A 27,857-nucleotide genomic window follows, 5' to 3' on the forward strand; every position below is an offset into this window, starting at 1 on the left:
TTATGGCTTCAGGTCTCACATTTAGGTCCTGGATCCATTTTGAGGTTATTTTTGTGTATGGTGTAAGATAATGTCCAGCTTCATTCTGGAGGAACTAAAAAATACATGAAGAAAAATGCATTCATTTTTCCAGCATTCATTCATTCATGTAACCTGTCCAGCTTTCTCAGCACCATTTGTTGAAGAAACTGTCTTTTCCCTTTTGGATATTCCTCCCTCCTTTGTCAAAGATTAACTGTCCCTATAATCATGGGTTTATTTCTGGGCTCTCTATTCTGTTCTATTGATCTATATGTCTATTTTTGTGCCAGTACCATACTGTTTTGAGTACTGCAGACTTGTGGTATAACTTGAAATCTGGAATTGTGATACCTCCGATTTTGTTTTGCTTTTTCAAGATCGCTTTGGCTAATCAGCGTCTTTTGTGGTTCCATACCAATTTTAGAATTGTTTGTTCTAGTTCTGTGAAAAAAAAAAATGCTGTTGGTATTTTGATAGAGATTGCATTAAATCTTTACATTGCTTTGGGTAATATGGGCATTTTAACAATGTTTGTTCTTCCAGTCCATGAGCATGGAACATCTTTCCATTTGTTTGTGTTGTCTTCAATTTATTTCATCAATGTTTTACAGTGTTCAGAGAACAGGCCTTTCATCTCCTTGGTTAAGTTTATTCCTTGTTATTTTACTATTTCTGGTGCAATTGTAAATGGGATTGTTTTCTTTTTTTTTTTAATTTTTTCTTTTCAACATTTATTTGTTTTTGGGACAGAGAGAGACAGAGCATGAACGGGGGAGGGCCAGAGAGAGAGGGAGACACAGAATCGGAAACAGGCTCCAGGCTCCGAGCCATCAGCCCAGAGCCCAACGCGGGGCTCAAACTCCCAGACCGCGAGATCGTGACCTGGCTGAAGTCGGACGCTTAACCGACTGCGCCACCCAGGCGCCCCGGGATTGTTTTCTTAATTTCTCTTTCTGCTGCCTCATTATTATTGTGTAGAAATGCAGTGAATTTCTGTAAATTGATTTTGTATCCTGCAACCTTACTGAATTCACTTATCAGTTCTAGTAGTGTTTTGGTGGAGTCTTTAGGATTCTCTCTATATAGTATCTTGTCATCTGCAAGGAATGACCGTTTTACTTCTTTCTTACCAATTTTGATGGTTTTCTTTTTCTTGTCTGATTGCTGCAGCTAGGATTTCCAGCACTATGTTGAATAAAAGTGGTGAGAGTGGCCATCCTTGTCTTGTTCCTGAGCTTAGGGGGAAAATTCAGTTTTTCACCATTGAGTATGATGTTACCTGTGGATTTTTCATGTGTGGCCTTTATTATGTTGAGGTATAGTCTCTCTAAAACTACTTGGTATAGGGTTTTCACATGAATAGACATTGTACTTTATCAAATGCTTTTTTTGGCATCTATTGAAATTATCATATGGTTTTTATCCTTTCTCTTATTAATGTGATGTATCATGTTGATTGATTTGTGAATACTAAATCACCCTTGCATACTGGGGATAATCTCGCTTGATTGTGGTGAATAATTTTTTTTTTAAATTTTTTTTTAACGTTTATTTATTTTTGGGACAGAGAGAGACAGAGCATGAACGGGGGAAGGGCAGAGAGAGAGGGAGACACAGAATCGGAAACAGGCTCCAGGCTCTGAGCCATCAGCCCAGAGCCCGACGCGGGGCTCGAACTCACGGACCGTGAGATCGTGACCTGGCTGAAGTCGGACACTTAACCGACTGCGCCACCCAGGCGCCCCAGATTTTTTAAATGTATTGTTGGATCTAGTTTGTTAATATTTTTATTGAGGACTTTTTCATCTATGTTCTTCAGAGATATTGGCCTGTTTTCTCTTTTTGTTGTAGTGTCTTTATCTGCTTTTGGTTTCAGGGTATTGTTGTCCTCACAGAATGAATTTGGAAGCTTTCCTTCCTCTTCTATTTTGTGGAATAGTTTGGGACTATGTATTCACTGTTCTTTAAATATTTGTTAGAATTCATCTGTGAAGCCATCTGGTTCTGGACTTTTGTTTGTTGGGAGGTTTTTTTAATTACAGATTCAGTTTTGTTTCTGGTTACCAGTCTGTTCAAATTTTCTATTTCTTCCTGATTCAGTTTGGTAGGTTATTCGTTTCTATGAATTCATCCATTTCTTCTAGGTTGTTCAGTTTATTTCTCCACCTTCATTTCTGATTTTATTTGAGTCCTCTATTTTATTCTTTTTTTTTTTTTTTTTGAGGAGTCTGGCTAAAGGTTTATCAATTTTGTTGATCTTTTCAAAGAAGCAGCAGCTCCTAGTTTCATTGTTTGTTTGTTTTTTTAGTTTCTCTTTCATTTATTTCTGCTCTAATTGTTATTATTTCCTTCATTTTATTGGTTTTTGGTTTTGTTTGTTGTTCTTTTTCTGGCTCCTTTAAAAGGATACAAAGTTAGGTTGTTTATTTGAGATTTTTTTCTTGCTTCTTGAGATAGATAAACTTCCTTCTTAGAATAGCTATTGATGCATCCCAAAGATTTTGGACCATGGTTTTCATTTTCATTTTTCTTCATGTATTTTTTTTATTTCCTCTTTGATTTCTTGCTTGAGCCGCTCCATTCATTGTGTAGTAGCATGGTATTTAACCTCCATGTATTTGAGCTCTTTCACAAGATTTTTTCTTGTTGTTGGTTTTTAGTTTGATAGCACTATGGTCAGAAAAGATGCATGCTATGACTTTGATCATTTTGATTTGTTGAGACTTGTGTTGTGGCCTAATATTGATCTATTCTGGAGAACGTTCCATGAACACTTGAAAAGAATATGTATTATGCTCTTGTAGGATGGAATGTTTTGAATCTATCTGTTCTGAATATATCATTCAAAGCCACTGTTTCTTTGTTCGTTTTCTGTTTGGATGATCTGTCCAAAGTGGCATGTTAAAGTCTCCTACTATTATTGTACTACTATCAATTACTTCCTTTATGCTTGTTATTAGCTGCTTCATGTATTTGGGTGCTTCTCTGTTGGATGCATAAATATTTACAATTGTTACATCTTCTTGTGGGATTGTTCCCTTTATGATTATATAGTGTCCTCCTTTGTCTTTTGTTACTATCTTTGTTTTAAACTTTTATTTTGTCTGTTATAAGTACTGTTATCCTGGCTTTCTTTTCACATCCGTTTGTATGATAAATTCTTTTCCATCCCTTCACTTTCAATCTGCATGTGTCTTTAGGTCTGAAATGAGTCTCTTGTGGGAAGCATATAGATGAATCTTGCTTTTTATCCATTCTGCCACCCTACATCTTCTGATTGGAGCATTTAGTCCATTTATATTCAAAGTGATGACTGATAGATTTATACTACTGCCATCTCATATTTATTTTATGGTTGTTTTTATAGTTCTTCTCTGTTCCTTTCTACTCCTGCTCTGTTCTCTCATGGTTTGACAGCTTTCTTTAGTGATATACTTGGATTTCATTTCTCTTTATTTTTTGTATATCTATTACTAGTTTTTGATTTGTGGCTATCATTAGGTTTATCTATAACCTCTTATACACGAAGCTGTCTATATCAAGTTGATATCTGTAAGTTTGAACTCATTCTTAACTCCTTTCCCTCCCAAGCTTTAGATATATATGTTGTCATACTTTCCGTCTTTTTATTTTGTGAATCCCTTGACTGATTTTTATAGATATACTTAATTTTACTGCTTTTTGCTTCCTACTTTTCTTACTCCTACTTAAGGTTGTTCCTTTCTACTCTTTAACATTTCTTGTAGGGCTGGTTTAGAGGTCATGAATTCTATTAACTTTTGTTTGTCTGGGAAATTCTTTTTCTCTCCCTCTATTCTGAATGAGAGCCTTGCTGAATAGAGTATTCTTGGCTGCAGATTTTTCTCTTTCAGCACTTTGAATATATCATGCCACTCCCTTCTGGACTACGAAGTTTCTGCTAAAAAGTCAGTGGATAGCTTTATGGGGTTTCCCTTGTATGTAACCGTTTTCTTTTCTTTTGGTGCTTTTAAATTTCTCTCTTTATAACTACTTTTTGCCATTTTAATTGCTATTTGTCTTGATGTGGACATTCTTGGATTGATTCTGTTGGGGACTCTCTGCACCTCCTGGATCTGGATTTCTGTTTCCTTCCCCAGATTTGGGAAGTTTTCAGCTCTTACTTCTTCAAATAAATGTTCTGCCCCCTTTTCTCTCTCTTCTCTTTCTGGGATCCCGATGATGCAAATGTCATTATGCTTGATGGTGTTACTGAATTCCCTATGCCCTTTGATTTTGCATTACTTTTTTCCCTCACATGTTCAGCTTGATTGCTTTCCATAACTCTGTTCTCCAGGGCTTCCTCTAGTCTACTATTTATTTCATCTCATGTATTTTAAATTTCATTTATTAAGGACATCTCGGATTGGTTCTTTTTTGTGTTTCATATCTCTTTGATAAGGATCATTGATATCCTCCACTCTTTTCTGAAGTCCGTGAGCATCTTTATGATTCTTTCTTTAAATTCTCTATTGGGCATATTACTTATCTCTGTTTGCTTAGGTGTCTTGCAGTGATTTTTGTCCTGTTCTTTCATTTGGGACATATTCTCTGTCTCCTCATTTTGTCTAACTCTCTGTGTCTGTTTCTGTGTGTTAGGAAAGTCAACCACATCTCTTGTTCTTGAAAGTAGTGGCCTTATGAAGGAGAGGTCACGTAGTGCCCCACAGTGTAGTGTCCCCTGTTCACAAGAACCTGGTACTTCAGAGTTGTCTCCTATGTGTGTTGCATGTGCCCTGCTGCTGTAGCTGAGCCACTTTTTCCTTCAGTCCAGTCTTCTGCAGTGGCTCTCTTTGCCTGTTGTGGGCCGTGTTTGGTCCCTGTGCTGTTAGTGGGCCAGTCTGATGCTGCCTTGGGCTTGAGTTGAGTCAGACGAGGCATTTGCCAGAGATTTACTATCACTGAACTGAACAGTACTTTCTCTATATTGTTTTCTGAAAGCTTTCTTTGGTGGGCAGGTCGTTCTGTCAGACCAGCTGTCTGGGGCCACCGTCTGACTGGTGTGTGTGGTTCTCTTTCCCTCTCCCCAGGCCAGGAGTCACTTTGGAGTAGTGCTGGCCCATTAGGGCTGCTTGCACACTGCCAGGCTTGTGGCACCACTCTGGATGTCCTCTGGCCAAGGGTGAGAAAGGGGCGGATCCTCAAAATGGAGGGGGCAGGAGGCAAGGTGTTAGCAAGTGCTTTGCTGGTCCTTTGTGGGAGGGGACCTGCAGCAACTGGGACTGAGGTAGGTTTGGCTGGAGGGGACAGATCTGCTGAAGCGCATAGGGTGGTGGCGGTATTAGCAAGTTAGGTAGTGAGCAGTGGCACGGCCATGCTGGTTCCTGCAGACGGCCATGTTTACGCTGGGGGTCAGGGGAGGAAATGGTGCCTGCCAGCTCTTTGGTTTCTGGACAAGTCCCCCAGTGGTCTCTGCTCCTTCAGCACACACTCTGAGTTTAGTAAACAAGTCTCCCTTCAGGTATTTTTTAAGATGCTGCTTCTATGCTGTATCTCCTGTCTGTCTTATTGTACTGTTTATTGTACTGTCTCTTTAGGGGCAGGGACTCCGTTTCCTCAAGCCCTTTTGGCTCTCTCAGAGCTGAGCCTGCTGATTTGTAAAGTTCCAGTTTTTAAGTCTCACTAGTTAGAAGAACTTGTAAAAGGCAGCCCCTCTGGTTTTCAAAGCCAAACATAATGGGGACTCATCTTCCCCCTGCAGGATCTCTGACATGATAGTCTGTTTCTCTCCCGTCTCAGTGTGTGCAGTGTCCCTCCCTCCCAAGGACAGCCCCGTGGGTCTGGTTAGCTCCCTACCACATCTCCGCCCTTCCTACCCTCTTCAATGTGGCCGCTTCTCTACATTTAGTTGTGGAGTTTGTTCTGCCAGATTTGGGGTTGTTTTCTGGGTTATTTACACTGATGTGAATGTTATCTAGTTGTATCCTTGGGACAAGGTGACCTTAGGGTCCTACTCTCCCATCTTTCCCAGACTCTCAATAATTGTATTCTTCCATTGGCTTATTAATATGATCAGGTGTCTTCCAGTTTAAAAGAAAAATTTCACTCCACTCTTCATCTCTCTCATCGTCTACTCTATCTTTATCCTAAACTTCACAGCCAAAATTCAGGGAATATTCTCTGTCATCTCTATGTAGGCATCCCATCCACATCCACGGCTTTAATTGTCACCAATATGCAAGTGACGGAAGTCTGTACGTTAGCCTAGATATCTTCTCTGAGCAAAAGCCCATATATGCAGACATGAAAAACCCTGGATATCTCGAACATGTTCACATTCAACATAACCAAAAGCAAATTCACAATCTTCCCTCTCCAACCCACTCCCACCTGTTCTCTTCCAGGGTTCCCCATCTCAGACAGTGGGACCCACCTATTAACCATGCAGTCGCAAGTCAGAAGTGTATGCTGGGCCTCCTCCCTTTCCTCACCCACACATAACAACTAAGCTGTCTGTTTTCCTCCAAAGCATCTCTCAAATTTCTCCTCCTTTCCATTCTGCACTATTCCCACTCTCAGAAGCAAACGTCTTCATCTGAACCTTAGAGCTAGTTTACCTTAAAAACTTGTGGTTTGCTCACACCTCACTTTGGCCAACCTCCAATTCGTCTTCCATACGGCAACCAGAGTGAGCTTTTCAAAACACAGATCTGATCATAGCATCCCATGCAAAAAACCCTCCACTGGTTTCCCATGATTCTCGAGACAAGAAACGAATACTTACTATAGCTAAGGCTATCTATTTACACTCCTGCAATCCACCAAGGATTTCCCCTTGTTCACCCCGGCTTCCCTCCATCTCGCCTGACTGCTCAATTCAGGCCACAAAACCTTTCCATAGAGCCCCTTCTCTCTTTGCTAGTTACCTCCTAGCGAAGTTCAGATCTCAGTTCAGGGGTGCTTGTTTCCAAGTTAGTGACCTTTGGGCAGCTTCTGGCCTGCGCAGCACCTTTATAAGAATTAGAAGGCATCAACCCCTCTGGGCAGATGCTGTCCTACACCTGGTCCAGGGTTCCCTAAGCACAGCACAGGTTGTTCAGAGGACAAAACACGTGCACGCAGCCACCCCTGGAGAAGACTCCTATACTCTCATGGCCCCATCACGACGTACCTTTCCTTCACAGTGAGCATCACGTGTGGAGTGTATCAGGTATTTGTGTGAATATTGGATTAATGTCTACATCTCCCCCCAGGTGTTAACCTTGTGAGAGTGGGAACAGCGTCCAGTCCACTCATCTCTGTATCCCCAGCATCTAGCATGAAGTCTCACACAGCCTCACCTAAATGCTTGGTGAACAAATGAATTAAGCTGCAACAGTGTTTAAAAACAGCATTCATATACAGTTGGAAATGATGCCTTATTCCTTGGAGAAACTCTGAATCGAGACCTACAATTCATGTAACAAAGGGTCAACATTTGGTGTTAACGGTGTTTCCCCTCCTCGTTAGTAACCACAAATAGGCATTTCTTCTCTGCTCACAGAACGTACCTTGCCAATAAAAACTCCCGGGTCCTCCCACTATGAGGTCTCCATTCTACAAAACAGAAACAGCAACAATTGGAAAAGAAAAACAGATATTTTTTTTCTTTTTCAAGGTGACAAATCATTGGTAACAAGCATCCCTAACAATTTGTTACACGTAGAAAAGCAATTTTTAAATGAGGCCCTTGTATCTGGGTCACGCAGTGCATTTTATTTGCCTTTTTTTTTTTTTTTTGCTTTCCACTATTTAGTGTGTTAGCACATTAAATAATTTTCGTTTGCCTCAATTAGCTAAGTTGAATTCTCTCCCTTGAGGATACAGAAATTCAGACTTTTGGCACTGATTCAGGTAAGCAAAATAACGTACATGTTTAATGCTGTGTAATTTAGCAGACATGGTCTTGTGAGCTTTGGCAACAAAAGAAAATATGGTTTCTATTTATCTCAAGGCCACAGTAATGCCTATTTTTTCCATACATCTGCAACCACCCCCTTCCCCCTCTCAGAAGAGAGAGCAAACACCCCAGACTAGCAAATATAGATTTTCCCTTCTCCTTACCACCTCCTTCCATCCTCCGTCCAACTTTCAGTGGGGGGGAAAAAAAAAGGCAATAAAAAAAAAAAAAGCCACGAAAGAGCAAAATTTGTACGCTGATGAATTTTTTTCTACACTGTTTTCAAACCCACAAAATCTTGGTCCCTTATCATCTCTGTAACTTGGTGAAAGGATGTTGTGAATTTTAACACTCGTGTTCAATCTAATCAGTCAATTACAGCTAAGAGATAAAGCAATTTTTTTCTATCTTTTTTTTTTTTTTTTTTTTTTTTTTTTAGAAACACATTTCTCTCACTGAGTTGTTCAGATTTTCCATGTAAAGGATTATCACTGAGGTGGGGAGAAAGACTGTTGTTTTTCATCATATGTATTTCTGTGCTATTTTAATAAGTTTGTCATCTGCATCGATTGCTTTAATGAAAATAAAGAACGAGCAAAAACATTTAAGGAAGTTGTCAAAACAGGCTGGATACATACCTAAAGGTTCTTTTGTTGGTGGTAGTTATTGGGGGTGGGGATGAGAGCCAGAGGCAGAGAGTAAACAAAAAGAAAAAAGAAAAAATCAAACAGATAATACAACTGCTAGAAGCTACAAGCCCAAACTAATTCACCTTGTAAAAATCCAGACTAAATCCTGCTTGGCAGTAACCCTGGCCTTCGGGATCAGCATTACCTAGAGTGACCAAAATATAGAAATGTTATCACATCATCATTCCCAATATATATTTTAATAACAGCTAGGATATTTTGTTGTTTTCCCTATTGATTTCCCAACTTAAAATGATCAGGGTGCCTGGGTGGCTCAGTCTATTAAGCTTCCAGCTTTGACTCAGGTCATGATCTTGCAGTTTGTGAGTTTGAGCCCTGCGTCGGGGTCTATGCTGACAGCTCAGAGCCTGGAGCCTGCTTGATTCTGTGTCTCCCTCTCTCTCTGGCCACCCCCCGCCCCCCTCATGTTCTGTCTCTCTCTCTCCTTCAAAAATAAATAAACATTAAATTTTTTTTTAATTTTAATGATCAATATGTGCTTTATATTTATTTTTTTAACATCACAAAAAATTTTAATGTTTATTTTTTGAGAGAGAGAGCATGAGCAAGGAGGGGCAGAAAGAGAGGGAGACACAGAATGCAAAGCAGGCTCCAGGCTCTGAGCTGTCAGCATAGAGCCGGATACGGGATTCAAACCCACGAACTGCGAGATCATGACCTGAGCCGAAGTCAGAGGCTTAACCAACTGAGCCACCCAGGTGCCCCACTTTATATTTACTTTTAAATTCATCATGAACAATTTATGAAATATATGTTCATAATTTATGAAACATAATTTATTTTTTTGTCCCAAATATCATCATGATTTTGTAGTAAGACCACTAGGAATAACATCCCTTGGAGTTACTACATTGGGTTTTACAAGTCGTGTTTGTCTAAAGAAGTAAACTCTCCTGTCACCTATGTTCTGAGTTCTGCAAGTGGCAGTAACGGGATTCTGAGTTGCCTGTGTGTTCTGCATGAAGCCACGTAGGTCATTCCTAAAGAAATGCCTTGAGAAAGAGAGGGGTCAACATGGTCACCTGGGTGGAGGCTTTCTGCTGAGGGCACCCACAAGGATTCCAATTTTAATGATCTCCAAGAGGAAAGTAATTTTAAATTATTCTATTATTACTTAGGTACCTTTGCAAATTGCATTTCTTTTTTTTTTTTTTTAACATTTATTTATTTTAGAGAGAGAGACAGACAGACTGAGTGCGAGCAGGGGAGGGGCGGAGAGAGAGGGAGACACAGAACCCAAAGCAGGCTCCAGGCTCCAAGCTGTCAGCATAGAGCCAGACGCGGGGCTGGAACTCACAAACCGTGAGATCATGACCTGAGCCGCAGGCAGACGCTTAACCGACTGGAATGTCTTTTGTTTTTTGCTTTCCTTTGATTAGTACTTAACTAATTTTAGCATTGTCATCATCCGTTCTTCTCTAGATGCTCCCTGTATATTTTAATACACTGTTCTATCACATACACTGTATTTTTTAATGGCAATACCTCTTTTTAATTGAAATGTCCGTTAATCTCTCGTGTGTTTTTTAAGCTTAGTTTTTTTTTTCAGCTTTATTGGGATATACTTAATATACAAAAAGCTGTACATCTTTTTTTTTTTTTCAACGTTTATTTATTTTTGGGACAGAGAGAGACAGAGCATGAATGGGGGAGGGGCAGAGAGAGAGGGAGACACAGAAGCGGAAACAGGCTCCAGGCTCTGAGCCCTCAGCCCAGAGCCTGACGCGGGGCTCGAACTCACGGACCGTGAGATCGTGCCTGGCTGAAGTCGGACGCTTAACCGACTACGCCACCCAGGCGCCCCAAAAAGCTGTACATCTTAATGGATACATTTTCATGAGTGTGGACATATGCATACACCCACAAAACCATCACCAAAATCAAAGTAATAAGAATTTCTACCACCTACAAAAAATTTCTTGTGTCCCTCTGTTTGTTTGTTTGTGGTAAAAACATTTAACATGAGGTTTACTCTCTGCAATTTTTAAAAACAATTTTTTTAATGTTTATTATTTTTGAGAGAGAGAGAGAGAGAGACAGACAGAGTGCAAGTAGGTTAGGGCACAGAGAGAGGCAGACCCAGAACCCGAAGCAGGCTCCAGACTACAGAGCCCGAGGGGGGGTGGGGCTTGAATTCACAAACTGTGAGATCATGACCTGAGCCGAAGTCGGACGCTTAACCGACCGAGCCACCCAGGCCCTGCAATTAAGTGCACAACATCTTACACTGTATTTTTATAAAATTTACTCCTTATTTTAAACTATGTTTTGTGGTTTGTAGTTCTGAATGCTATAAAGTTTCCTAAAGGTTCATCTGTATAACCTCAAATGTCTGGTTACCAGTTTTCTGGAAGTTCATGTGTGTAAATACTTACATGCATCCAGAGAGATATATACGAATACCTGATATATGATTATGTAAGCCTATATCTGCAATCTCGAGTATATTTAAGAAACGTATTTTTCTAATGTACAAACCTCTTTAGAAATCCTTTTTAAATCAAGTCTTTCTTTTCATTTTTAATATTGTAAATTATTCAAAGAAGAAATATGACCATCCTTTGAAATTATTTTGCTCCAAAACAGGAAACAAAAAATTAAAAGAAAATACTAATACTTTTCAGGAAACTCACTGAGAAAACAACCAACTTCAAATGTTTATTTGAAGCAGTGATTGTAACCGAATGTGAGGTAGCTTTTTTTCTCTTAGGGTTATAGTTTATGAGAGCTGAAGGAATCTATCTTCCTGGAATTTCAGAGCATTTATAAACTTTACAATTATGTCCCAGGATCCAGGGAATCATGCTGATCATCCACTACTATTTGTTGGTTTTCAAAGTAGGAGGGAAGGCGGTGTGTAAATCATCCCCACCTGAATTATGAATGATAATAAGAGTAGGAGGCATGTCATGAATATGAATGAACAGATTAGTTCCCGTATTGCTCAGCATATCAGTGGGGTATGTTTGTGGTACGGAATGAGCAGGAGAAGGCTCCTTAAATTCTCTTTTGAAAATAATATTGCTGATGTTCCTGTTCTGGGATACTGACCATATGCTCATGAACAAGCTGGCTTTGTGTTAATGAACTGTAAACTCCTGGGGGAAAGACAGGAAGTCAGCTCCTTGGGTGAATTTCTGGAGGAAAAAGTTTTGTAGTAAGAGAGCGGCCACGAGGAAAGTGAGAACTACTGATGTGAACCAGAGTGGAAAAGGATTCTTGGGAATTGACTTAGCAATTCTGCAATTCGACTCCATTTTTACCTGTGTCAAGCTATTCGTTTATTTAGGAAAATAAAGAGTGAGTCAATTGGCATCATAATGTGCCCGGGTCACTCAAGACACAAGCCGACCACGACTGTTATTTTCAGATGAAGGTTCAGACTCATGGTTCGGTGCCACGTACTGTATTTGAACCTGAGTTCTCTCGTTACAGAGGCACTCAGTCTGAAAGGCAGAACAAAAGGCAGTGACGGGTCTTATAAACGATCACCCTCCACATTAGCTGGAAGAGTACGGTAGATCACCTAGGCAAGAGGTGATCAGCTCTCATAGTTTACGGAGATGGGGAAGCATCTTTAGCACATCGGGAGAAGTAGGATATGAACAGGATTGATGCAATACATTCTCTGTCAAATCTCAGCCGCCCATTAGTTTTCTGATTTAAGTTGGGATTTTCTTTATCCCCCTACCTGACTTCTATCTTTCGCGTAATAGTAATGGCCTCTCATGGAACCAAGAAACACAACACCCTGAGCGGAACACGACTCCAAATATGCCTCTCTGGGCTGTTGCCCGTGCGTGGGACAGTCCCCCTGCCCCGCTCCAATAGCCATTTGCTAAGAGAGCCCTTCCCATGGTCCTTTCCCAAAGCTCCTCTCCCCACCCAGGCCAGGTCACTCCCTACTCTCTCGCTTTGTTATGTTTTTCATTGTTGCACTTTTCGCCATCTGCCTTTGTGTTGTGAATGTATTCTTTTTTAGAAGTTTTCTTTCCGTTGATATATAATTGGCATAGAACATGTTATTACTAGTCCAAGGAATATAACAGAATGATTTGATACATGTATATACTACAAAATGATCACTACAGTAAATCTAGTTAACAGCCAGACCCAGCACTACATACAATTATAGTTTCTTTCCTTGTGATAAGCTTGTAAGATCTACTCTCTTAGTAACTTTCAAATATACAACACAGCAGGTGCCTGGGTGGGTCAGTTGGCTAAACGTCTGACTCTTGATTTTGGCTCAGGTCATGATCTCACACTTCCTGAGATCAAGCCCCATGTCAGGCTCTGTGCTGACACCGTGGAGCCTGCTTAGATTCTCTCTCTCCTTCTCTCTCTCTGCCCCTCCCCCACGTGTGCTCTCTGTGTCTCTCAAATAAAAAATACACAATATGGTATTGTGGGGTTTTTTTGTTTTGCTTTGTTTATTTTAGAGAGACAGTGTGTGAGTGGGGGAGAGGGGCAGAGGGTGAGGGAGAGAATCCCAAGCAGGCTTCAAGCTCAGCACAGAGCCCAACGCGGGGCTCGATCCCACGAAGCATGAGATCAGGATCTGAGCCAAAATCAAGAGTCAGAAACTCAACAAACTGAGCCACCCAGGCACCCTCACAATACAGTATTGTTAACCATAGTCACCTTGCTGGACATTACTTCCCCTGGACTTATTTGTCTTGTAAATGGGAATTTGCGCCTTTGACCCTCTTCACCAACTTCACTCATCTCCTCACCCTGCGCTTCTGACAACCACTGATCTTTTTTCCGTATCCCTGAGTTTGGAGTTTTTGTTTTTTGTTTTATTTTTCATTACGTTCTGTGTGTAAGTGGCGTTCTTCTTTGGTATTCGTCTTTCTCCGTCCGGCTTATTTCACTTAGCATAACGCTCTCAAGGTCCATCCACGTGGTTGAAAATGACAGGATTTCCTTCTTTTTATGGCTGAATAACATTCCATTGTACACACACACAACATCTTCTTTATTCATTCACCCATCAGTGGATGCTACGGTTGTTTCCATGTCTTGCCTAAAGTGCATAATGTTGCTATGAACGTCGGGGTGCAGATATCTTTTTGAGATATTGGTTTCACTTCCTCTGGACCTACACCCAGATGTGGAATTGCTGGATCTGAACATCTACATGTTTGTTGTCTGTCTCCCCTACTTAGAATGTAAGTTTCTTAAAGACTGTGTTTTATTTTCTCTTGTTCTGTGCTTTATTCCCTAAACACAGAATAAGTAGTGCTTAGTGTGTTGAATGGATACATAATCGAGTCTCATTATCAACAAGGAACGTCTGTTTTCAAGCCTTTAAAATAAAATCTTAATTTCACAGATTATTCATTCGGCCGACACTTGTCGTAATGTGAGGAAGTGGGTAATTTATGTCAATATTTTAAAACAGAAGCCATCATCTTCCCCTTGCCAAAATCCTACCCCCATCTGAGTTAGCTGTTCCACTTTGTTATTTAGATGAAATCTCGGTGGCGTCTTTATTAGCCCTCTAATATCACCGATCCATTCTTTATCTGCGTTGTTTTATTTCTGATATTTGCTTATTATCTTGTCTAAATTAATCTTGGATTTAAAAAATATTCATGCAGGGGGCACCTGGGTGGCTCAGTCGGTTGAGCGTCCGACTTCGGCTCAGGTCATAATCTCGCTGTTCACGAGTTCGAGCCTCGTGTCGGGCTCTGTGCTGACAGCTCAGAGCTTGGAGCCTGCTTTGGATTCTGTGTCTCCCTCTCTCTCTGCCCATCCCCTGCTCAATGCTCTCTGTCTCTCAAAAATGAATAAATGTTAAAAAAATTTATAAAAAATATTCATGCAAAATGGGGAAATATTACTTATGGTTTTGGAAATCTAACTTGGGATTGGGTTTTTGAAAAATCAATTTCCCGAAATCAGTTGCTAGAATGTTCCTTCTAATGACCTTTCTCTCCTCATTGTGATTTTGCGAACTATCGAGAATAAGGATGAAAATCCCGTGGTTGCTCCCTGACAAATCCCACTGATCTCCCAACGACACACGGAAAACTGGAAGAGTTCACAAAAGGACTGAGTAGATCCAAGCAGTCAGAACTGCTGTCCCAAATCCGTGGTGTTCCAGCAAGAAGCGATTAAAACAGCAGTGTCCCAAAGTTGGAACTCGCCAGGCTTGCTTTCAAAGATGCTTTGCTGGAAGATCCCGAGAACGGCCAGATAAGACTTATACTCTAAGCGTGCAGAGCCCTTTTGAAAAATAGGGATTAAACATTTAAGGGAAAAAAGCCCACCATGCAGATAACCCGAGCACACAGCTGCCAAAGAGAGCAACAGCCGGCAGGAACATAGGCTGGACAGAAAGCTGATGTGAGAGGGTCCCCAGTTCCAAGCACACTCGCAAACACCACTCCTGCCGTGAACGAGTCAAGTGGGTGGTCATCGTTCTTTAGATTGCGGTGTGAATTCTGAACAGCCGCTGAGAGTTTAAGGCCTCAACTAAGGAACCAATCAATTCTACTAAAGAAATGTCTACAACACGGAAAAGGACCCACAGAATTCTGGGTCTTGGCCATCGTGTCGCAGCAAGACGTCCTGAAAGGCCGCCCATAATCTTCACCCCATCTCTTTTTCCTTGTCAGTGAGGTTCTGATCTCGTCTGCCCTGCCTACCATAGGAGGGCTCTGGAGCTAAAGTGCCCTTTCAAAGAATAAAGTCACTTACTGTTCCGACAAGGTGAATACTCTGCATACGCGCTGAAATTCTGAATTGCTACGTAGCAGGTGCCGACCGGGTCCTTCTCCGGTGTTGGTTTAAGAGTTCTCCAGTGGTATAAGGGAGCGCAGGCCTGTGATGCATCGAAGACAAAACATATTTTCGTGGCATCAGTTCCTCATGCTATGATATGATTGAACCTGTTGACTAATGTGTCTACATTCATCACAAACTATGTTAAATTAGTGGCGATTTAAGTGGCCTCCAGCATGCTGGTAAGTACCTCAGTAGGCAGAGTTAATGAAACTTCCAAAACCATTCTTTTTCCCCCAACATTAATCCACAATAGCATCAGAATAAATTAAACATATAGAAAGGAATGAGCTCTCCCCCCACAGGACTTAAAGTTAAATATGTGTAACCTGGCAAAAGTAATTATTTCCTAACAGCAAAGAACTCACATCTTCTTGTCTTTTTTAAAACAGTTGGACCTACTTAGACTCAAATGATCATTTCAGTCAGTAAATCAGTGTGATGTGTTAAACTGAGAGCTCCTTTTTTGGTCTGCTTGTTGCTTTAAGAAATTATTTTCGAATTCAAAGATGCAGACAAGTTTGTAAACCTCTGTTTTATGGATTTCCCTGGCTTATCGCTGATGGCATATCTTATGACTTTTTAAACAATGACTTTCATTTGGACATGCTACTCCCTTATCGCAGTGTTCCTGACTTTATTTTTTAGTTAATGGTTTTTATTCATGACAAAACAAAAATTAATTTAAGCAACAGAAAGGAAATATGATTCTTGCATGAAATACTCTGGTTGCTTCTTCATAAGCTTGGATTCTTAACAAAAGCATGATATTTGGAAGGATATCAAATACAAAAGAGAATATATGAAGTCCTCTTTAAGTAAATTAAGCAACATTAATTTTGTTACAAATGAGAGAGGCAATAAAATAAATGTGTAGAAAATTATAGGCATCTTTTTGACTTGTTTGCTAGCATGAATCCGCCATAAGTGTGTTTTACCTGATTATTCAAGCACTCATTTCGAAGGACACAGAATTACAGATGCCTGGAATATGGAATCACTGGCCTACCTCCGATTTTGATGATATCACTCTTAAAATTCAAAAATGCCAGGAATATGAAGGCAGACACTGATTTTGAAGTCCTTTCATGGGGTGCCTGGGTGGCTCAGTCAGTTGAGCATCTGACTTCGGCTCAGGTCATGATCTCTTTGTGGGTTTGAGTCCTGCATCGGGCTCTGTGCTGTCAGTGCAGAGCCTGGAGCCTGCTTCGGATTCTGTCTCCCTCTCTCTCTGCCCCTTCCCTGCTCACAATCTGTCTCTGTCTCTCTCTCTCTCTCAAGAAAAAAAAAAAAAAAAAAAAAAGAATAGACATTGAAAAAAAATAAAGTCCTTTCACAATTCCAAATGTGTCCTTGGTAATCTGCCCAATGCGCAACTACTTTTAGTGAAAATATTTTATTTCTATTCTCAAGTGAGAAGAGTGTTTCCACAACTTGACTCTTTTGGTATTGTGAGGTCTTGGCTGATAACCTAAAAACCATCGATCTCATCCACATTCTTTCATCTTAGGGACCTCTTAATAAACTAACAAACTATGTGCTAATATGTATAACGTAAGGTTCCAACAGTGAAAGGCAGTAGTGTGGGCAGTGTGGGCGCTCACCTATGCAGTGAGGTATTCTGAAAACCAGCCTCACCTGCCGGATCTCACCCCTCCACCCCACCCCCACACTTAGATGCCAAGAAAATTCTTCCCAGTTCTTGCCTAGAAAGTTATCCTATTTATATCTGCTCAGTTTCACACTGATGTGAAATACACTGATAAGATAAATTTGGACTTTGACCCAACTTAATACATACACACATGACATCTGGATAGTCAAAAAGATATTTCAGCATTTTGAAGTCCTAATAATTATCACGTAGGGCATATGTGATACCCTAAATTTCAGTGCTCAAAGGAAAAAATTAACTTGAAATATATTTAATATTATTGGATTTCCTTTTACATAATTTTGAAAATGGAGACATGCCCCCAAATGAACTATTTTTATTATGAACATGGCATACGATTTTCAGAGATGCATAATGTGTTACAGATAAGTTTTCAAGACTTAAAAATATCAATACAGTACCCAGAAGATTTTTTTTAATCCCACATAGTCATTAGATAGGATTAGCTTTCCAAAGCAATTCACATGTCATATGCCACTAAGGGCTAAAAAAGTTTTTACCAACTGTGGAATATGAAAACCATATTAATGCAAGTATAGTTCTATAGAGACCATACTGTAAATTCTGGATTTGCAACTGGAGAGGGCTGTCTGTATCTTATACATTACCTGCTTATGTCAAAATCTCCATGGGGGGGTTAACCACAGACCAAATAAAACAAGGTATTTCCTTTAAATACTTATTCTTATTAAAACATAATTCAAGAAGCTTTAAACAAATCCTAAAAGCCAAAGTTATTGCTTTATTGTTGTAAGGAAATTAAAGCCAATGGTTTAAAAAATTCCCCCAAGAAAAAAATTTCCAGATCAGCTTAATATAGTCACTTATTTCTCAATAGCTTAGACACGTAGATGATTGAAATAAGAGAATCATGAAGCCATAGCACTTTAAAGCTGAACGATATCTACTTGAAAGTGAGGGGTTTTCTTTACTTTAAAAAATTATTAATGTACTCAGAGAACTATGTAATTAGCAGTTATATATTTTAAAATATTTAAAGTTTATTTATTTGGGGGTGGAGGGGCAGAGAGAGGGAATATCAAGCAGCCTCTGCACTGTCACCGAGGAGCCTGATGTGGGGCTCAAACTCCCGAACTGAGAGATCACGACCTGAGCTGAAGTCGGATGTTTAACCGACAGCCACTCAGGCGTCCAAGTGTTGCAATATTTAAAAATCTCTAACTGATATGGAAAACAAGCTTTATCTCCTATAACTTTAAACACTAGAATAAATTCTTTCATTTTAAGGGCTACTAGATTTATTTTTTTAGAATGCTGATAAGTTTGTCTTTAAAAATCTGACATGTCCTGGGGCACTGGTGGGATCAAGCCCTGCTTCCGGCTCCCTCTCTCTGCCCCTCCCCCCACCCCGCGCACACTCTCTCTCTCTCCCTCTCAATAGAAGTCCTTACATGAAAGCAGTTTTGAAAAACTGAGAACATAATATTGCACAGCATCGCCACGACTCATACTTACCACAACTTCGCCTCGGTGAGCTTTCACTGTTGCCCCAAACCACTGATTCGATTTAAATTCTATAGGTTCCTTGGTTCCATTAACTCTGATCTTTCTGTTGTCTGACAAGGAGGACATGGAACCGTTAAGAACCCGTAAACCGTGGCAGCCAAATATAATATGTAACAATGAACACGTCCGTTAAAACTCTTTGAAAAAAAAAAAACAATGTTCAGACATGGGGTGGGGGGGGAGTTCTCACCAAGCCTTTTCATTTAGGAAAATACCAAATGAAAATGCGCATTTGAACATGACATTTCACAACTTCACTTACAGGAAGCATTTTTTATTGTTACCACTTAATATTTTCAGAGATAACTGTATTGTCAAGTTGACATGAACTCTAATAGCCTCAAATCTATGCAACTGTCATTGATTTGCAAAAGATCGAAGACCAGATACTTACAACTGCCTCAAAGAATTTCAATCTTTCCCAATAGGGAAACCCATAGGAATCTCCCTGAGGGGAGAAGCACATGAGTTGGCTCCTCCCTTGAGTTGGCATGAGTTAGCAAGAAAGATTGTGAAGGACGCCAAGGTCTTGGTTTTTGACGAAGTTAACATGTGTCCACGCAGCCGCAGAAAATAACACCTCAACGTAGTTTTAGACACACTTTGCAGATGTCATAAGAAGGGGGGCCATCCGGGTAGAAACTCAACCCAATTATAACACTCTTCGGGTTTTAATAAAAAGCAGATATCTTTCTTTTCACTCTTGATTCCCACTCAGCGTATTTCCCACGTGGCTCTAACCACATGGTTGTCACTGGAGCTTCGTGGGTAATAGCTAATGGGTTTCAAAAGACATTTGCACCAGGGAATCTTATTTATATGTGTTTCTTTTGGTATGCGTTTCATTTTTCTTCATTGACTCTATAATAAAGGCATTACAAAACGAACTTTTAACGCCTCTTAAGTGAGGCCAAAATACACATGTAATTAACATGAAGTTGAGTTTCCATATGATTACAGACTTTTAAAAATTATAGTCAATCTTAACCTAAAATTGACTTTTACATGTTAGTTGAAAATCATGAATTTCCTTCTTAAAAATCTTATGCTTTTGTTGTTTCTGAGTTTTGTTTTGTTTTGTTTTAATTTTTTTTTCAACATTTATTTATTTTTGGGACAGAGAGAGACAGAGCACGAACAGGGGCGGGGCAGAGAGAGAGGGAGACACAGAATCGGAAACAGGCTCCAGGCTCTGAGCCATCCGCCCAGAGCCTGACGCGGGGCTCGAACTCACGGACCGCGAGATCGTGACCTGGCTGAAGTCGGACGCCTAACCGACTGCGCCACCCAGGCGCCCCGTTTTGTTTTGTTTTTAAAAAAAGAGGTTCTAGGGGCGCCTGGGTGGCTCAGTTGGTTGAGCGTCCGGCTTCAGCTCAGGTCATGATCTCGCGGTCCGTGAGTTGGAGCCCCACGTCAGGCTCTGTGATGACAGCTCAGAGCGTGGAGCCTGCTTCTTGTTCTGTGTCTCCCTCTCTCTGCCCCTCCCCTGCTCATGCTCTGCCTCTCTCTCTCAAAAATAAATAAACATTTTTTTAAAAATTTAAAAAAAATTAAAAAAGGTTCTATAAATCCTTACCCAAAATGCATACAACTGGCAATGAACGGAGCATTTTACAGATTACAGCATAAACTTGAAAAAATAAACATTTATATTTACATCTAGGCACTGTGGAAGATTATAGACCTCAGAGACAATGAATCTTATCACCATGAACTGGGTGATGGGGGCAATTCACTCAGTCTTTGGAGTTTGGGTTTCTTCTAGAAAATGAGGCTGAGAATACCTTCTCCCTTTCCTCTTTCACAGGTGATCAAAGTCACAAAGATAACGTGAGCTACACAAACTCGAAAGTGCCTTCTTTATAAGCTGAGAAGCTGTACGCTCAGAAATCATGTAGCCATCTAACTGAAAATCCAAACCCTTTACAAATATCTCTTAATTCGAAACCTGGAAACTCAACCCAAGTCCAAGAACTGGAAAGGACCTTGCTGACACACACGTACGATGTTATTATTAGTGATTTCTGGTACTCAGCAGCGAAATCAGTGACACCTCTCAAGACTGTCCATGTGGCTCTGATTCATTACAGAGAGAAAAGGCTACACAGTGGCTTGGGAATGTCCAAACTGCTAAAAAGCCATGAAAAGACCAGCACCTCAAACATTTCAAAAATCTTTAAAGGAGATCCCAAAAGAACTTAAGAAAAACAGCCTGCCGGGAGGAAGGAAATGGATCCTGGGGAAAGAGAGAAGCCAGTTCTAAATGGGCCTCATTCTGCTAGGAGAAAATGATGTGACTTTACCTTTGTGACTCCTCAGACGTCCTTTCTGCTGTTCAGAGGTTGAACTGTGTAATAACTAGATTAAAACTGTCAACTGTGGGTTATTGTCCAGCAACAAATTTCTTCTGGACCAAGAATACAAATGAACTGGCTTCACTAATTCCACTAATTCCATACCCAATCCCAAGGATTCCATACCCAAGGATTACAACAGAGAATTCCACTGTCCTGGGTCTATTTACTGAGATCAGCTTTAGTCTAGACGGATCAGCCACTCCTTGATCTGTGAGGAGGGCAAATCACCTTTTCAAACTTCTGCTTCACTATTTCTACAAGTTGTCTGACTTTAAATCTCGTGTCAGAATGTCATAAAGTTTCAAACGAATAAAATCTATTCAGATGGACTATGAAAGTCAATTTCTCACCCTCCTTTTCTGAACAAGAGTCTTTCATGCCAAATACCCCAACACAAGGCACTGTGTTATCTCTTGCCCACTGGTGCTCAAGAAACCTCCCATGCATGGACAATGTTTTCGATTTGATTCAATCTGATCTTTACTGAGAACACCCTCCAGGTAATAACTGTAAATACTCAGCATGATTTCAGCCCCGCTGAGCCCTCCTCTGTAGGGCAAAGGGCTGAAAGCCTGGAACATACATTTTCTAGACACTCTTATGAGTAGGACCCTTGTGGAATGAGAGACTCAGGAAAGAGAAGATGGAGAAGCCATTACTTTCTGGTGGCAGGTGCAGGCACACACGTGGGCATCAGCTGTGACAGCTGTGATGTTCTTCCCGCAGCTCCGTAAAGTACCCCTTGATAATAATCCCCTCTTGGTGCATCAGTCAGCGGAGATCAAGTCCTGAACTTCCATATTGCTTCATCTGCAGGCAGCGACCTTCCTGACCTCCCCACACCCCCAGTGTTTCCAGGGGCCAGGCGAGCCCCTTCATCTCTGGATGCGATCCCTTCCCAGCTGTACTACTCAAAGTGGTTTTTGTTTTTCTGACCAAACTCCCGCTGATACAGTGATGACAAGGGGTAAACAGTTAGGATAGAGACACGTAGATCTATAGCAGAAGAAAGGCACTGGTTACCCTACATGCACTGTCAACCCCAGAGAACTCTTGGAAGGGCCTGTGATCATGGGAGATGGTGGAGACTGATAGTCACCTAAGAAGCAATTCTCTCCTTGGCATATCACAAACTATGGAGAAAACAAAGTCAAAAGCTAGGGAAAAAAATTCATAGTGAATGCATGTGATTTAAGTCTTTCTAAGCAGTAAAAGAGTAATGGGGCGCCTGGGTGGCTCAGTCAGTGAAGCGTCCAAGTTCACCTCAGGTCATGATCTTGCGGTTTGTGAGTTCGAGCCCCGAGTCGGGCTCTGTGCTGACAGCTCAGAGTCTGTAGCCTGTTTTGGATTCTGTGTCTCCCCCCATCTCTACCCCTCCCCTGCTCACACTTTTTTTTTCTCTCTCTCTCTCAAAGGTAAACATTTTAAAAAAGACTATTAAAATTAGTAAATAAATGAAAATCGAGGTGAAAGTTTTTTCAAAGAAAAGGTCAGTGGATACAACTTGTAAAAAGCTCCCAAATCAATAAAATAAAAGATTAACATTCTACAGGAAAAAGCTCTAAGGGCTTGAATGGGCATTACAGAATAAAGAAGAAATTAAAAAGCCTGTAAATTCCTAGAGAGGCCCTGAGCCGCAAATTAAAACAATAATGGCTTAACACTTGTCACCTACCAGTTGGGCAAAAAATATTAATATTCACTCTGTTTGCAAGACAATAACTCAACACAGCATTTTGGAAGGGCCATTTGGCAACACCTACCAAAGTTTTAAATGTACATTTAAAAAAAAACCAAACTTTATTTTTTCATGTTTATTTTTTGAGAGAGACAGAGACAGAATGCGAGTGGGTCAGGGGCAGAGACAGAGGGAGACACAGAATCCGAAGGAGGCTCCAGGCTCTGAGCTGCCAGCACACAGCCCGATGCGGGGCTCGAACTCACAGACCGCGAGATCATGACCTGAGCCGAAGTTGGACGCTCAACCGACTGAGCCACCCAGGCGCCCCTTAAATGTACATTTTTTTAACCAAAGAATTCAACTTCCAGGATTTGGTTCGAAGGGAATAATTACATAGATGCTTTAAGATGCAAAAGTGAAGATAGTTGCCATCCTGGTTGTGATAGAAAACTGGAACTTAAATATTTATATACAAGGGATTCAAACTGAAATTTCTGTCCTCTATAAAACAGACCACTACCCAACTGTTAAAGTACATGTGACGGATTTGTATGCACTGATACAGAAAAATGTCTACGAAATATATATACATTTTTTTGTGAGCTCTCCCGAGGCCTTAAGAAAGTAGACAAAGGTACAAGGACTTAATATATCAAACACTTCCATTCCCACCAGGCAGAATTGACGACTCGGCTCTTCCACATTTACAAACATTACAGTATTCTTTAACATCTATCCCTAGTTCCATTGCCCTCTCTTTCTTCTCCAGAGGCGTCCACCATCATGAAATTGATGTGTATACTCCTGGCCGTTTAAAAAAGAATGCCCATGAATCCTATAGGACAGCGGTCTGCAATTTGTTTTTCTTAAAGGTGATAAAATAAAATACTTCAGGTTTTTCACTCTCTCTGCTCCTGTAGCAGCAACAACCATAGACAGTGTGTAAAAGAATGGGCTTGGCTATGTCCCCATTAAACTTGACAGGCAGACACAGAAATTTGGAAAGGTACAGACCTTTCATGCGTCATTAAATGTTACTCTTTCACGAGATCTTCCCAAACCACTACAAAATGTAAAAGCTTCTCTTAGCTTACTTACTGGCCACACAAAAACAGATAACAGGTCAGATTTACTTGTAGTCTGACAACAGTTTGTTATTGAGTAGTTTGTGTGTTCCTTTTAACTGGAAAAAAAATGGTTCTGTGCTGGCGGCATGATCCGTGGGTAGATAGCTAGAAAATAGGTAGTAGGTTAGTAGATAGCTAGGTAGGTAGATACATTTAGCTCATTCTTTCAAATTCTTGCTTGGTATTGTATCCCGCTCCATACCCAGCTCTATTTTTTTAGTTTAGGTTAGGTTAGGTTTTTAATTTTATTAACTTAATTTTATTTTACTTTTTAAGGTTTATTTATTATTGACAGAGAGAGAGAGAGCATAAGCATGGGAGGGGCAGACAGAGGGGGAGACACAGAATCCGAAGCAGGCTCCAGCCCGACACGGGGCTCCGACTCACAGACCACGAGATCATGACCTAAGCTGAAGGTGGACGCTTAACCGACTGAGCCACCCAGGTGCCTATTTTAATTTTTTATTTTATGCATTTTATTTTATTTTATTTTATTCTATTCTATTCTGTTCTATTTTTATTGTTTTTATATTTTATTAATTTAATTTAATTTAATTTTATTTTATTTTATTTATTTTATTTTATTTTATGAGAGAGAGCAGAGAAGGGGCAGAAAGAGGGACAGAGAGAATCCCAAGCTTGATCCCATGAACCACGAGATCATGGAAGAGTACCTTTCCGGCACCAGCCTAGAGATGACATTGCTGGGTCATAGAGAGTCACCACATCCTCTTTACCAGCTTTCCCAGAGTAGCTACAACCCACAAACACAGCAGCGGCACACAGGAGTAGGGCCATCAGCTCCTGTCATTGTAGGATTTTAAAGTTTTTGCCAATTCTGTTTTCACTGGTGTTTCCCTGATCATTAGCAAGTTGATCATCTTTTTCTATTTATGGCCCCCATACTTTTTACCTCTGTGACTTGCCAGTTCACATCCTCTGTTCACTTTCTTGTCTGATTTATTTTATCAATTTGTAAGAAGTTGACATATATTCTGAGGATTGATTCTTTTGCTTACGTATATGTTGCAAATATCTTCTCCCAATTTTTACTAGTCTTTTAACTGTGCTTATGGGGCTGTTGTCTGTCTGGAATTTGGTTTTTTATTTATTTATTTTTTTTTTTAATTTTTTTTTTCAACGTTTATTTATTTTTGGGACAGAGAGAGACAGAGCATGAACGGGGGAGGGGCAGAGAGAGAGGGAGACACAGAATCGGAAACAGGCTCCAGGCTCTGAGCCATCAGCCCAGAGCCTGACGCGGGGCTCGAACTCACGGACCGCGAGATCGTGACCTGGCTGAAGTCGGACGTTTAACCGACTGTGCCACCCAGGTGCCCCAAGGAATTTGTTTTTTTAATATGACATGGCAAAGTATTATTTATTTATTTTTTGCAACGTTTATTTATTTATTTTGAGAGTGAGACAGTGTGAGCAGAGGAGGGACAGAGGGAGAGAGACATAGAATCCAAAGCAGGCTCCAGGTTCTGAGCTGTTAGCACAGAGCCCAGTGCGGGGCTCAAACCCACGGACCACGGGATCATGACCTGAGCGGTTGTTGGGCCCTTAACCAACACAGCCACCCAGGTGCCGCCTCTCTTATTTATTTTCAACAAGGCCAGTCGTCACCACACCAGCTATAGAACAATCCATCTTTTTTCTTGGAGAGTTGTAATTCCACATTGCGGTGCTGAACTCCTGACATGATCTGGCCCCTGCCTGCCTTTCCAGCATCCTCCTTTCCCAGGTTCCCATCCTTTCCTAGGTCCTCCAACTGCCCAGGCTCCGTGAGTCACAGACACATCGACTTTCTGTCCCTTGAACAAGCTCAGCTTTTGCTGTGTCTTCATTGCGTTTACTGTTCTCACTGCCACAGTTTTCCACAGGGCTGAGCACGATCTGAGATGATCTGATTTGTTGGTTGGCATGCTTCCTGTCTCCTTCAGAATATACGTAAATCCCATGAGTAGAACGTTCTCTGCTTCAAGTCTGTATTGCCCACTTTTAGGACAGTGCCTGACACACAGTATTCCCTGCATGAGTGTTTGCTGAATGAATGACCAAAGCCCCCATGTATTCGTTCAGAAGTCTGTCTAACATATTGTTTACTATGATCTCCCTTTCATTTAAAATATGATCTGGGTGATACTCTGGTTTCTCTTCAGATCGCATAAAATATGATCTGGGTGGTGCCCCTGGTTGGCTCAGTGGGTAGAGCAATGCAACTCTTGCTCTTGGGGTTGTGAGTTCGAGTCCCATGTTGGGTGTAGAGATTACTTTGAAAAATAAAATCTTTAAAAAATAAGGTAAAATGTGATCTGGAAAAAAAAAAACAGAAACAAAAAACATAAAGCCTGGGTGGCTCAGTCGGTTAAGCGTCCGACTTTGGCTCAGGTCATGATCTCACAGCTCATGGGTTCCAGGTCCGTCTCAGGCTCTGTGCTGACAGCTCAGAGCCCGGAGCCTGCATCAGATTCTGTGTCTCCTTCTCTCTCTGCCCCACCCCATCTCTCTCAAAAAATGAATAAACATTAAAAAAAAAAAAAACAAAACACCAAAAACCAGATTTGTAGGCCAACCTGGAACACTTAGATGGGTGGTAGTAATCAAGTTGATTTGGCCTGACTTCCATCTCTGGGCTTTGAAGCCGACTTTCGTCAATCAGTAGCTTCAGTCTCTGGGCAATCTGGGTACAAATCCCAGTGGGTGGCAAGCCTACTAGCTTTTGGTTCCTTTTTCACGGGAGTATTCATTTCAGAGCAGGAGTGAGAGAGCGTAGAATATGGTGCACATGTGGGCTCCAAGCAGGTTTTTCTAATCTTTCAGCTTAGTCAAATGGGAGGAATTATAAAAAGTGAAGATAGATCACCCAGGGGGAGACAGGAGCTGAAACCGACAGAGGTGCCGCGGAACATTCTGGTAGATGAGGGGATTTTTGAAAACTATTTATAGATAAGTCCTCGACCTCGGGCTGGAAGACAGTAAGCTTCCTTATGCCTTCAGTCACCACTTGGAGTGCACAGCCTTAGGGATTTTCTTAAAGCTGTTGCAGGAGCTGTCCAGACATTTCTAATCAGGAAGAGGGAAAAAGAAATCTTTAAACGATTGTCTGTAATCTTTCCCATAATCAGCGTGTGCTCTAACAGTTTCCTTCAAATTGAAACTACGTATCTGAGAACAGGGACTACTCCTTTGTAGGATTCAAAATAACATAGCTGTGGCAGGAGCACTCCTTGTCGAAAAGAAATAAATCCAAGAAAAAAACCCGGGTTGATTTTTATGTCCCGGAAAAGTAAACTTCCCAATGTATGATTCCCGATACCCTAAAACCACTATTAAAAAAAACAGTAAAGGGGTGCCTGCGTGGCTCAGTCAGTTAGGTGTCTCTCTGGCTCAGGTCACGATCTCACGGTTTGAAAATCTGAGCCCCGCGTCGGGCTCTAGGCTGACAACTCTCTCTGCTCCCCCCACCCCCTGCCGCCACAAAAAACCAAATAGACGTGTTTTTAAGCATGTTTAAAAAAAAAAAAAACCCATTAAAGAACACCTCTGTAGCTTTCATACTCTTTTTTTTTTTTTAATGTTTATTTATTTTTGAGACAGAGACAGAGCGTGAATGGGGGAGGGGCAGAGAGAGAGGGAGACACAGAATCAGAAGCAGGCTCCAGGCTCTGAGCTGTCAGCACAGAGCCCGACGTGGGGCTTGAACTCATGAACCACAACATCATGACCTAAGCTGATGTCAGATGCTTAGCCACATATTCTTGATGTAGGCAACAACCCGCTGCATGTAGGGGGTGCTCATTAATGGTGAAAGAATGAGCCTCTAATTGTCTACTTTCTGCTGTCATTAGAGAGGCAGTATAAAATATTGGTGAAGACCTGGGAATGAGCCTACCTAAGTTTTCACCCAATGACATCACTTAGAAGCTCTGTGACCTTGAGCAGATGATTTCAACTCTGTGCCTCCATTGTCAGGAAAATGGGGATGACATTAGTACTTGGCTGAGATAGTTGTTGGAGAGATTGAAGAATCAATGCGCATAAGGCACTTAGAAGAGCACCTGGCA

The 27,857-nt window shown here is 41.0% G+C and overlaps 1 protein-coding gene across 1 annotated transcript in view; it reads right to left on the bottom strand.

Annotated features, from left to right (window-relative positions):
* The window catches only part of ITGA8 (integrin subunit alpha 8), a 195,122-nt gene that overhangs the window by 146,913 nt on the left and 20,352 nt on the right, over positions 1-27,857 (bottom strand). Inside the window, exons 3-6 of the mRNA XM_043563837.1 lie at positions 18,572-18,672; positions 15,337-15,460; positions 8,691-8,752; positions 7,530-7,575 (exon numbers count right to left, since the gene is read on the bottom strand). Coding sequence (XP_043419772.1) covers positions 7,530-7,575; positions 8,691-8,752; positions 15,337-15,460; positions 18,572-18,672 — 333 coding nt within the window. The remainder of the gene's footprint in view (positions 1-7,529; positions 7,576-8,690; positions 8,753-15,336; positions 15,461-18,571; positions 18,673-27,857) is intronic.

Source organism: Prionailurus bengalensis, chromosome B4, assembly GCF_016509475.1.
Source record: "Prionailurus bengalensis isolate Pbe53 chromosome B4, Fcat_Pben_1.1_paternal_pri, whole genome shotgun sequence".
Lineage (NCBI taxonomy): Eukaryota > Metazoa > Chordata > Mammalia > Carnivora > Felidae > Prionailurus > Prionailurus bengalensis.